The sequence below is a fragment of the Zootoca vivipara genome, chromosome 1, assembly GCF_963506605.1.
Source record: "Zootoca vivipara chromosome 1, rZooViv1.1, whole genome shotgun sequence".
Classification (NCBI taxonomy): Eukaryota; Metazoa; Chordata; class Lepidosauria; order Squamata; family Lacertidae; genus Zootoca; species Zootoca vivipara.
The window spans coordinates 92,455,166-92,467,687 of record NC_083276.1 but is presented as its reverse complement, the minus strand read 5'-3'; the positions used below and the strand labels follow the sequence as shown (position 1 = coordinate 92,467,687).

The following is a 12,522-nucleotide window of genomic DNA, read 5'->3' as shown; positions in this document are numbered from 1 at the left end:
AGAGGGCATATCTTGTTGCTTAGCATTTCTTGTAAAGAATGCAACAGAATGGTTACTGCCTGTTACAACTGGGGGTGAAATGCAAATAGCAGAACCATTATGAAAATATATAATGACATAGAAGCATATGTACCACTGTGACTGCCTTGGAGGAAAGAGCAGGTATTTTTTGATGTCAGCAGATTCATGACCATAAATACATGGCTTGTTTATACACTGAAACAAACAGCTAATTATATAGCATGTGATTTCTAGAGAGGAGCTCTGGCTACCAGTTCCTTATCCCCATTTCCCCCATAATAATTTATCCACATTTCTCTCTTTTCAGTTCTTTCATTCTTGTGACCACTGTTTTACAAAACAGAATAAAAACATTGAATTTCTTCATAATTGGATAGCTTAAAAGAGGCTTTATTGACACAAAAAAGATTCAAGTATCAATACCCAATAGCAAGATTAAAAAAGACATTCAAATCAGTATAACTGGGGGAGTGGCTGAACACACAAAGAAAAAAATGTGATGACAAGACGAACAATGCTTGTCTATCTGGGGATCAATAGAAGTCATTTACACATGAAGTAATATCTATTCAAAATACCTCAGAGCTGTTGTATTATTATAATTTAAAAGGTTTATTAAAATAATAATAAAAAGATGCATGCTTTATAAAGCAAATCTAAAAGCAGAATGACTCAGAGATACACAGTGGGCCCAAGAGTCAAGGTCTATCTTTTTCATTTCTTATCAAGACAACATTATATGTTCAAAGGTCAGCACATAGCCTTAAAGGAAAAACATCAAATTTTAAAAGTAGTGCCACTATACCAGGATTTTTCTGACAATCCAAAGATCCCGCTAGCGGAGGTTTTTTTAGAGGTACAAATAATCTATGTGCTGAACTGCATGCTAGAGTAGTTAAATGATAGCAGATAGAGAGAAGATATACAGAGCCCAATTTGGCAGCAAAACTACTAAAGAGAAGGCACATAAATGCTAGCAGTTGATTTCTTTAGACAGGTGGGTTGCCCAGAGAGCTACCGTGAAGAATGACGACTGCCTTGGCACTGACATTGTGAAGAGAAGTAAACCTGCAACAAGTAGATATCAGTGATGATGGAGTTTCAAAGTGCCTTACAGAAAAAGGATCCTATATAATAAAGTGCAAGTGTCTCTGCGTCCAGTCGCTGTGTCCGTGGGATTGCGCTACTGCGCATGTGCCCCGCGGACAGCCGTTGGGACTTGGAGCGCAGAGACGGAGCGTGTTGGCTGGCACGTAAGGGAGCTCAGCCTCTCGGCGTTTGAGGCAGCTCTCACGAGAGAATCCAGAGGACGCGCGAGATAGCCCCATGCTCGCGAGCGAGCTCTGTCTCCACACAGGCGCACTCGCGAGGCTGTTTATTTCTCGCGTGGACTTACTTCTAAGCAGCAGCGGCTGTTACAAGTGGCAGCGGGTGAGCAATGTCAGCTCTGTGCATGTCCCCAAGGTTGCTAGAGCAACAGGTCTGTTCTAGCACCTGTTAATTTAACGGGCTTCATGATACTAGTAAAAATATAAAACTACAACAAATTGTTTTTTAAAGCACCATAGCCATTCAATTACCACTAACCCACTATCAAAAACAATCAGCTAACAATAACAATTAGCATTCCCCCCTGAGCCACAAGATTTGTAGACTACCTAAAAAGTAAGCTCAGCAGTTAAAAGTTCATAGAAAAGAATTTGAATCTTTAAATAGTTAGAAAAAACTGAATATACAGCAGGAATGGGAAGCTTTAGGGAACTATGGAAAGATGGATGGGAAGTTGATGGAATAGAATTATGGAACGTATCTATTTCTTTTCCTTTTCCTCCCTTTTCTTTCACTTTTTTCTTTTTTATTCTTCAGTTCTGTACTCATCTCTCTATCTATATATATTTTACCAGTGCTGAAAAGAATGCTTTCTATGCCTTTTTGTAACCTCCTATGAGAGTCTTTGTTTAAGCACTGTTGCACATAGGTACTAAAAAAACCACCTCTTTTATTGTTTTAATTTCACAGACTCCAAAGGCTAACAATGCATGTATCCCACAAATAGTTATTTGCAATTAAGGTTAGGTTTTTACCAGTTTCTCATAGGTTGCTCCTGATGTAGAAAAGGTGAAAACAGCCAGGTCCAGAATCATAGGCCTGCACCCTTTGTTGCCACATAGGAAACACAAACAAACATGACCAGTTTGCGTTCCAGATACCATGAAAGCACTAGCTATGGGGGGGGCATTACTCTCCCCATTGCTCCTCACTCCTGTTGCCTAGGTCCATCAAATGTAAAGTAAGAAGTTCAAAGTTACAACCAGAGATATCCTTATGATACAATGCGTCCATAGGGGGAGTGCTGTCTCTACATTAAAAGTAAGCTAGAGTTTTGTTGTAATTTTCAGTTGTACTCAACACTTCTTGTTTTGATGTTGTAAAAGAAAAATCTGTATCTCTAGCTGACTCAATGGTAGAGTCAGCAACCATTTCATCTGAAGGCAATTTAGAAATTGCTATTTTGGCCCATTTGAGAGCCCCACATATCAGCTTAAACAAAGAAAAACAAGGATGTCAGAAGATCCCATCACAGGTTGTACCATGAGTATCTTCCACTTGACTCTGAAATGAATTGAGAGGTAGATGGATAGAGTATGATATCAGAGAATTTATCTGAGTGTAGCCAGCAAAAATAGATGGTGTTCCACATAATAGGTACATGCCAATAAGTCATTCCAGACTGAATACATTTCTATTTCTGGTGAGGCACTGTTCTAATATTTGAAACCTGTACATTTAAGTAGCCTTGCCTGAATCTTGTGGGCTCATTTTTTTGGTTTGGAAGTTAAGGTAAAGGTAAAGGGACCCCTGACCATTAGGTCCAGTCGTGACCGACTCTGGGGTTGCGCGCTCATCTCGCATTATTGGCCGAGGGAGCCGGCGTATAGCTTCCAGGTCACGTGGCCAGCATGACAAAGCCGCTTCTGGCAAACCAGAGCAGCACATGGAAACGCCGTTTACCTTCCTGCTGTAGCGGTTCCTATTTATCTACTTGCATTTTGACGTGCTTTCGAACTGCTAGGTTGGCAGGAGCTGGGACCAAGCAACGGGAGCTCACCCCGTCACAGGGATTCGAACCGCCGACCTTCTGATCAGCAAGCCCTAGGCTCAGTGGTTTAACCACAGCGCCACCTGGGTCCATGGTTTGGAAGGTACTAGTAGCCTAAGTAGGAAGTAAAGTACCAATGAGCCCAAGTTTCAGCAGAAATCCAAAGTGAAGTTTCCCCTCTTGGAAAAATTTGGTTTCACATTTTCTCTGGTCCAATTTAGATTTTCCTTGCTAATGACCTTCCTCAGAGCAGGAAACACTTAAGCTATAGCACAGCTCTACTTATCTCAACTTACATTTTCAAGGTACAAGGACATGGGAGAGTAATGCAGAAAGCAAACTGCACAGGCTTTTAAAAAGTCTCAAAATACAGTGGTACCTTGGGTTACAAACTTAATTCATTCCGGAGGTCCGTTCTTAACCTGAAACCATTCTTAACCTGAGGTGTGCTTTTGCTAATGGGCCCTCCCGTTACCGCTGCCGTGCAATTTCCATTCTTATCCTGGGGCAAAGTTCTCAACCCGATGTACTATTCGGATTTTTAATTTGGCACATTTTACTAGAGAATCTTCTGCTATTCTATTTTATGCAACAAACAATCTTAGTAGTTGTGACCGTGGTTTATATTTTATGTGTGGTGCCTGATGATTTTTATGGTTACTACTGTTTTCCCTTTTGTTATTTTTCTGAATGATGCAATGGCCTATGGCTAGCGTAATAAAAGTTGATGATGATGATGAACCTGAGGTACTACTTCCGGGTTAGCAGAGTTTGTAACCTGAAGTGTTTGTAACCACTGTACAATTCTTTAGAGATAGACACATGGGAGCACCTATGACTTTAACTCCATTTGCATGTTCACCAAAGAGTAGCTTTGAAATGTCTATGGCCCCATCTGCACTATATTTAAAGCTTAGTTTAAACAGTCATGGCCTCCGCCAAAGAATCCTGAGAAGTGTAATTTGTTAAGGACGCCAAGAGTTTTTAGGAGACCCCACGACCAAGATTAACAGTCTCACGTTCAACCTAATGTTCCGATACCACCAGCAAGAACACTAGAGGTTTCCCTACTTTTATAAAGAACTGCAGCTATGCAAAAAGGTCCAGTTTATTTCTCACAATAAAAAAAACTTCACTCACTGAGAACTTTGAAAGGAACCCACAAATCAACGACTAAGACACCATGCTGAACGCTGTCCATTTGAGCCTTTTTGCATGTCCACAACCACCACCTACACTTTATAAAACAATGCTGTACAACTGTTGTAACAATGGAAGTTTACACTGGATTTTGAATTTGCATTGCTATGGTGGCAAAAGAGGGCATATCTTGTTGCTTAGCATTTCTTGTAAAGAATGCAACAGAATGGTTACTGCCTGTTACAACTGGGGGTGAAATGCAAATAGCAGAACCATATGACCACAGAACAGAAGCCAGATTCTGACAGAACAGAAGTCAGTTTCTGGAAAGTCACCACTTTTTAATCACAGCTAGAGGAAGCAAAATTATTCCTAGGGGCATGAATATATATGAGCACTTAGATGTAACCAAAGCAACTGGCACATATTTTTGAAGTTTAACTTCTCAATCTTTTTATGTGAGAAAGTCAAATATCTAAGATACTTTAAAAATAAAGCGAAGCAGACTTTGAAAATTGCAGACTGCATATGACTTATTAAGTCTGTTGAAGGAGATTTTGTAAGATTTCTGCCTTTCTAAATATATCTCAAAGAAACTGCTCTCTCTAAAAGGTTTCTCTATCTTGCCCCATCTCTCTGAAGTTTATAGAGCTGGGCCCCCAAAAAGCTTCAATCCAAATTGAGAAAAGAATCATAGAATCTTAAGAGTTGGAAGGGACCCCAAGGCTCATCTAGTCCAACCCCCTGCAATGCAGAAATCTCAGCTAAAGCATCCATGACAAATGACCATCCAATCTCTGTTTAAAAACCTCCAAGGAAGGAGAGTCCACCACCTCTCGTAGAAGTCTATTCCACTGCCGAACACCTCTTACTGTCAAAGTTTTTTCGAACGTTTAGTCTGAATCTCCTTTCTTGCAACTTGAAGCCATTGGTTCGAGTCCTACCCTTCAAAGCAGGAGAAAACACACATGCTCCCTCCTCCATATGACAGCCCTTAAGATATTTGAAGATGGCTACCATATCTCCTCTTTTCCAGGCTAAAGATACCCAGTTCTTTCATGTGCTCCTCATAAGGCTTAGTTTCCAGACCCTGATCACTTAGTTGCCCTCATCTGCACATTCCAGCTTGTCAACATCCTTCTTAAATTGTGGTGCCCAGAATTGGACGCAATATTCCAAGTGTGGTCTGACTAAAGCAGAATAGAGTGGTACTATTGCTTCCCTTGATCTGGACACTATACTTCGGTTGATGCACCCTAGAATAGCATTAGCTTTTTTTGCTGCTGCATCAGTGCTTGTTTTTTCAAAAGATAGTTCTAATGCAGAGCTGGTTTAACATATTAGCTGTCTTCAAGACATAATAAGGATACAACCTATGTAAAAAAAAAACCCTGCCACTTCCCATTGTGCATCAGCCCCATATGCACAGCATCATGTGTGACAAAAACAAGCACACCCATTTTGCCATGAATCCATGTGGCATGACATCCTATTTGTACTAGGTTTATCATGACATGCATATGTTGGGTGAAAAATTAGTGGCTATGCAGTTTCCTAGCAAATACATGAGACCCATGAAGAAAATTCCTCGAGTGTGAGTAATAACAAAGCATTAATATATACTGTCTGTACAGTTCTGTAGAACAGGCTAGTTTTATAGGCTCAAATTGCTGATGGCCAGCGGCTGGGGCTAAGCCTAAGCAACAGTGCCTAAGGCCTCCTAGGGAAGTGGTCCTATAATTAGAGAAAACAGTGCTGGGGAGGAACCAACTCAATGGGATTCTATAAAAGAGATAAGGAACCCAAGAATGATTTCCATAACCATCAGGCAAGGTGAAACATCCACATTATCTTGCATAGGTGCAAGCCCATAGGTAAATGGGCTTGATTTTAGGGTCATTGTTATGGACCTGCTTGCAACCACCAAGGGATCCTCACACATGGAAGACCATGCACACACATTGGCAAAAGAGTATTTTTCAGCTGAGAGGCAGAGGTGAGAACTGAGTTTTTCCCTAATAGGTGATAGGAGTTGTCTAGCCCTAAGAACACTGCACAGGCAGTTCTAGAAACTGTCTCCTTTTTACCCGCCTGCCTGGAATCCAGAAAGCAATCTGTGCACAGAAGTTTTTTGTCCAAAATGCTTTTCTGCTGGACTGAGCAAATGCACTCTCCTTTTCAATCTCATTTGCTCTTCTGTAAAATAGAAAATAATGGCCTTTCTCAGAGGCCAAACCTATTAAGTACAATACAAATACCAATTATCATTGTTTACAACAAGCACTTATGACCATTAGAGTGATTATATACCTTCTTGCTATAGAAAACCAAGTCAGGAATTATACAAACTACATAATGTAGTTAACACCTTGTCCTCCCACCCACTTCTGATGAATAGTTTTAAATGCAGACTGAAGTTGCAATTGTCTTTTCCAGGAACACAGAGAGAAAATGAAGAACCTCCACCCCTATTACATTTTGTCCAAAGTCAGCATAAAGAGAGGTTTGAAATTTCATTTATTTATACACACCATTTACCAAAGTATTTTGAATCTGCAATCTGAAAAAAATCCCCTAATGGGAGGGGAATAAATGCTTTCAGAAATACTGTAGTTATTTCTCATAACTCCTTCAGCAACAGTTTGCTCTTATCACAAAGCAAGGTCACAAAGTTGTCTGAAGAAAAACTATGAACTCTGCTCCACCCCCCAGCACACACACTTTTTATCTCCAAGTTGGTTTTAAAATACCGCCCTGGTTCATTCAATCATTACATTTGTCAGTTCATTAGTATCAAACAGCATTTATGGGCCTATTCTATCTTTACACAGAAGCATACTCCACAGAAATTGTTGGGGTTTACTCATCACTAAAAGCACAGAAGGCTACAATCCTAAGGTCAAATGAACACATAGAGTGCATAGGCATGTAGACAAGAGTTATAGCTCTAGAAGTTGTGGACTCTGTTTGCACTTCCTTAACCAGCAGCATATGCTGGACAGAAACCTAGAAAGAAGTCAGTCTCTCTCCTGGCAGAATACATCTGAGGATATGTGCAAACAGAGATAAAGAGTTGAATGACAAGTCAGCAGCAACAAGTAAACCACATACATATACCACTTGGGAAGGGTGCAGATTAAGAAGAACCAACTTCACATCAACATGCTATTTTTATGGCAGTTTCTACCGTATATACAGTGCAGCTTCTTCCTAGCCCCCTTAGGCAAAACTCTTGAGCACCCTTCAAACACCAGCCACATAGCAAAGCCAGGGTTACTCATTTCAAGTTTAATATCCCCAGAGTTAGGAGTAGCAAACATTTAGTTTTTGATTTGAACAGCCTACCCTCTTCCTCCCAGAGCTTCAATGTTCAAACGAGAAGCATATCCAGTTTAGTAGCCGGCTACCAACCTCTGCACGTTGGGAAACAGCAGCAACACTTGGCGAGGAACCAGCCCAGGCAAGGCGTGCTGGTATAAGCGTGCCTCCCACCCTTCATTCTGCCTCGAGGGTACTCATGGCAACCAGGCTCCGCGGAATCCACCAGCTGAGCACAGCACACTCACACCAAAAGTATCTCACCGCAGAGTAAGAAAGAAAAGTACCTTCGGAAAAAAGAGGAGAGCAGAGGGAGGAGCTCTCTGGAGACAGGGGCAGGGCCAACCCCCAGCTGGTGCTTATCTACTTTTGCCTGCAAGGCTGGCTCGGAACACGATTATGCAACGCGGACGAGCGCGGAGAAGGGAGGGAGCGAGAAACGCACCTACTACGAAGCGCGACGCTTTCCTGTTTAGCCAAAACATTGCACAAGGACTTCTTCCGTCTACTCCGAAAACAAATGACAACCTCTCCTCCTTGGGGTAGACGTTGCAAACAATGAAGTAGGCAGTATGTCACTTTCGATTGCGCCAACTTTAAATAACAAAAACCCCTATGTCTGCGACCGTCACATCTGTGGTATACTGCCATTAGCTCTCTAAAGATATACAGTATCTTTTTTTCCCCCGTCCGCGAAAGCGGGTGGGGGAAATCCACAGGTTTTCCGCCCGCTTCTTCTTAGTGACGGCTCTTTTATTTTTGGAGGGATCTCGGTCGATCAACCAGCTGTTGTTGTGAATTCTGGTTACAACTTGGTGGTGAGGACAGAGAAACCGCGGGTAACCAACTTGCAGCTTCTTGGTTCTGGCGCTGCCTGTTTTCTCAGCTGGCTCCTGTGCAGAGTTGCTAACTAGCCAGAAACTGGCTGTGTGTGTGTGCCATTTTATTTTTTTAAAGCTTGAAGCTGCAACCAATCAAACTTCAGGGCGGGGGCCGTTACTGGGACTGGTTCAACAATTAGCAAAGAAGGAGATATCCAACAGGTTAAGCTTTCCCCCAGCTTTCAGATGCAGTGATGAACTAAGTTTCCCCTTTCCTACAGTTTATGGGGCTGTTGGACTCCAATACCCATCAGCCAAAATGGCTAGTTATCTGGTATGATGGGAGTTGTAATTAACAAGACCTATTGAACCACATTTTCCCCATTCTTGCTTATTTTAAAGGCAGAATGGCATGGTCACTGAGAAAATTGGCAGGCTGGCAGCCCTGGCTGTATCAGCTGTTTGTGAAATACATGCTGACTCCTCTCCAAAGCACAGTCCTTCCCTTCAGGAGCCACTTACCCCAAGGCTGCTTATAGCATATATATTAAGATAAACATTGAGTTTGGAATGCATCACTTGGGAATGTTGCAAGAGATAAAACAGAAGGCTCATTTTAAAACAAATGCCTGCAAGTGTAGCCAATATAGGTTTTTATTTGATTTTCAGTCACATAAGGTGGCTGCCTTATAGGAAGTAATTCAACTGACACAGTTCACCAGCACAGATAGACTATAACAGGGAAAACTGCATCTGCTAAATTTCAATATGCCATGGTGCAGCTGCTAAAACAAGAATTTTAATCAGGAAAAAAAGCAACATGCCTAATTATTGCTGCATAATAACCAGAAATTCAGCAGGTGAAAATGTTCATGCATAAAATGCAAGGCTGAGGAAAACTTCACCTGCTGTATTTCTGCCTGTCAATGCAGAAGGGCTGTGAATAATAAAAAGGGTAATGTAACCATTCTAAAGTGAGATACACATGTCTGAGTAAGCTTCTGAAGTTGTGCTTCAGTATTTATATAACCCTAGTGTTCTTGCTTCCAATTTCAGAACAATAGTAGTGCTCCAGCCTTTACCAAAGGTGTCATGGCCTTTGAAGAAACTTGATCTCAGGACGCAAGGGAAAAATGTGGTAAGAGGAAGGCATGCTTGACAAATCCACACCATGATAAACTCCCGCCTGGAAACCAATGTCCCCACTGTGGATGTGGATCCAGAATTGGCTTCCACAGTATGGATCCATTGTTAAAACTGTGTTATGGAAGAAGGTCATAATTCAGTTCTCAGGAATAATAAATCGACTTCAGTGGCACTAATAAGTAGGTTCATGACTCATTACTTTCAGCAGTGGTTTGTGTACGGTACTAGCGTCCAAAAGGGTGTGCAAGTGACATCTCCAAGCAATGTCAGGCTTGATGTTTTAGCAGGGAAACTCAGCTTGCAGTGTGATTCCTTGCCACTCCCTTCCCTGTTTGTTCTTCAAGGTAGCTATTTTATCTATTTGAAGAATACCACAGAGAGATGTTTGCTTTTTTTAGTCTAGTATGGTGTGATGCTTCTGGACTATAAATTCCTTTGGAATGATCTTAATAAATAGTGGTATTATATTACAGCTGGCAGCTTCTTTGACTGGCCCTGCTCTTGTGCCTTTAACAGCAGGCTAATACTGAGAAATTAGGCAGGTGAAGGCTTTTACTGCCATGGAAATAATGTGATGAGAGAAGTTCCACCTGCTTAATTGAGCCTCTCAGCCTGTTGTTAAAATCCCAGGAACAGGGGATGGGAGGCGATGTTTCTTATCCAGTGTACCCTGCACATGGAAACTCACCAATCAATAACATTTAATATGCATGCCTGATGCATCTGGGATTTTAAAGAGCCGTTTCCAAGCTGATAGTAAAAATAAAAATAGTTTTTTTTCACTGCTTACACATAAATTTGAACAACAGAATGGTAAGGGAAGGCCCTGATAGGTGCTGACTAGAGAGCAGCTACATAGTTCTTTGAAACTGAATCTGGAACAGTTGAAGTATTAGGATTTAACTGTGTTCAATGAAGCTCAGGATGGATGGAATCCAAGTTGGGGAACAAAGCATAGTTTCCTTCCCATAAACAGAGCAGTTGCTGTCTAGTTAGCACCCACTCCTTAAGTGTCCTGTAGGTTGTCCCCAGCCACAGTGGTACCTCAGGTTACAGACGCTTCAAGTTACAGATGCTTCAGGTTACAGACTCTGCTAACCCAGAAGTAGTACCTCGGGTTAAGAACTTTGCTTCAGGAGGAGAACAGAAATTGTGCGGTGGCGGCGCAGCAGCAGTGGAAGCCCCCATTAGCTAAAGTGGTACTTCAGGTTAAGAACATTTTCAGGTTAAGAGCGGACCTCTGGAACGAATAAAGTTCTTAACCCAAGCTACCACTGTAGTTGGTAGTGCATGAGACTCAAGGTCATAGGTTCAAGCCCTACATTGAGTAAAAGATTCCTGTATTGTAGAGGGTTGGACTAGATGACCCATGTGTACAATAGAAATATACACAAATGCACACCCACCCACCCAGGTAGGGCTCCTGTGTCTTTAACAGAAGTAGCACCGGCAAAAGTGAGCAGGTGAAAGTTTTTTTAGCATGGAAATTATGTGATGGGGGTGGCTTAATATTTTGAATTTGGCCTTTTCATAGGTTTTAAAGCTCTGACAGGGGAAAGAGAGCTGGTAATGCTAGAGTGTTCGTTTGACTTTACAGCACACCACCTTTCCCCAAACCCTCCAAAACCAATTCTCTCAGGAGCTATTTCAGCTATTTGACCAAACATGATGTCCTTCTGAGCCACCTAGAGGGCATTTCTATCCCAATAATAATCACAGAACAAAGCTGTCCTTTATGGTTCTGTCTCATGCCTGTATTGAAATCAGTTGTGACTTGCTTCCATCTGAGCAAGACAGGTTGTGACAAATAACGTGCCATCTGTTCCACTGAAAGAAGATGATGAAAATACTGAGGTTTCCAATGGAAAGTTGCAATAAAATATCTGCCTTAGCAAAATATTTATTCAGCTAACCAAATGCAAATTTCCCACCATCCTTGTTTCTCCACAGCTAAGGCAAAAGAGAGGCATAATGGACCATTGTCAGGTTTTGAGGAAGTATACAGGTGCCATGAATAGTCCAGAGGGAACATAAAGGAGAGGCAAAATGGTTTCTTTGAGAGTAAGCAACATTTTCAATAAAGCTAAATGTTGTTGTTGTTTTTGGCCTGTGGAAACATTCCAATGATCACTTGATTCCTCAAATTATGCAGGAAGAAGCAAACCCTAAAGCAGGCAGGTTCATGCTATATTAAACTTCAGACCCACAGTTTCTGGAAAATAAACTAGTTACTGGAAGAGCAATCTAACCAAACCTACTGTTTTAATTTTGAAACAGACATGCTGCTGTAGTACTTCAGGGCAGGGAAAACCACTGCGTTATTTTTGAGTCTTGTGTATTGACACAAGTATCAAGAGGTAAGAGTGGGGATTCGGGTAATTATGACTACAATGTTGGGATACGGGTTGACGATAAATGAGGACTAAAAAATACAGCATTGTCTGACACAACATTAAACATACTGCAAAGAATAATGGATGATTAAGAGGAAATTTTCAGGAAGTTACTCTTCTCTCTCTTGTCTATATAACCATGAAAGGACCGGGAGGCCTGTGTCACACTACTTCTATCTAAATACTCTACAAACACCAGGTTTTTAGAGCACCAATGTAGGTTTGGATCAGAAGTTTGAGAATCTTGTACACCTGCATTCCATATCAAAAAGAACTTATGTTTCTTCTTATGGAAAATAGTAACTGCTAGTTTAAGCTTTGTGGCTGCCACTGTAATCTACAGAGAAGTGGATACTCACATATTAACAATGTAAGTATTACAGAGTTCTTGACTTCGGGCTTTTAACTCTTGATATTAATGTGACTGACTAAGGACACGGGTGGCGCTGTGTGTTAAACCACAGAGCCTAGGACTTGCCGATCAGAAGGTCGGCGGTTCGAATCCCTGCAACGGGGTGAGCTCCTGTTGCTCAGTCCCAGCTCCTGCCAACCTAGCAGTTCGAAAGCACGTCAAAGTGCAAGT

General features: G+C 41.6%; 1 protein-coding gene across 9 annotated transcripts in view; it reads right to left on the bottom strand.

Annotated features, from left to right (window-relative positions):
* The window catches only part of KALRN (kalirin RhoGEF kinase), a 516,150-nt gene that overhangs the window by 70,200 nt on the left and 433,428 nt on the right, over positions 1 to 12,522 (bottom strand). For 4 of the 9 annotated variants that reach the window (XM_035129280.2, XM_035129296.2, XM_035129288.2 and 1 more), the window contains exon 1: positions 7,673 to 7,959. The exons of the other annotated variants lie outside the window; for them this stretch is intronic. In XM_035129280.2, coding sequence (XP_034985171.1) covers positions 7,673 to 7,760 — 88 coding nt within the window. In that variant the 5' untranslated portion in view covers positions 7,761 to 7,959. Of the gene's footprint in view, positions 1 to 7,672; positions 7,960 to 12,522 lie in introns of those variants that run through there. 9 annotated transcript variants of the gene reach the window in all.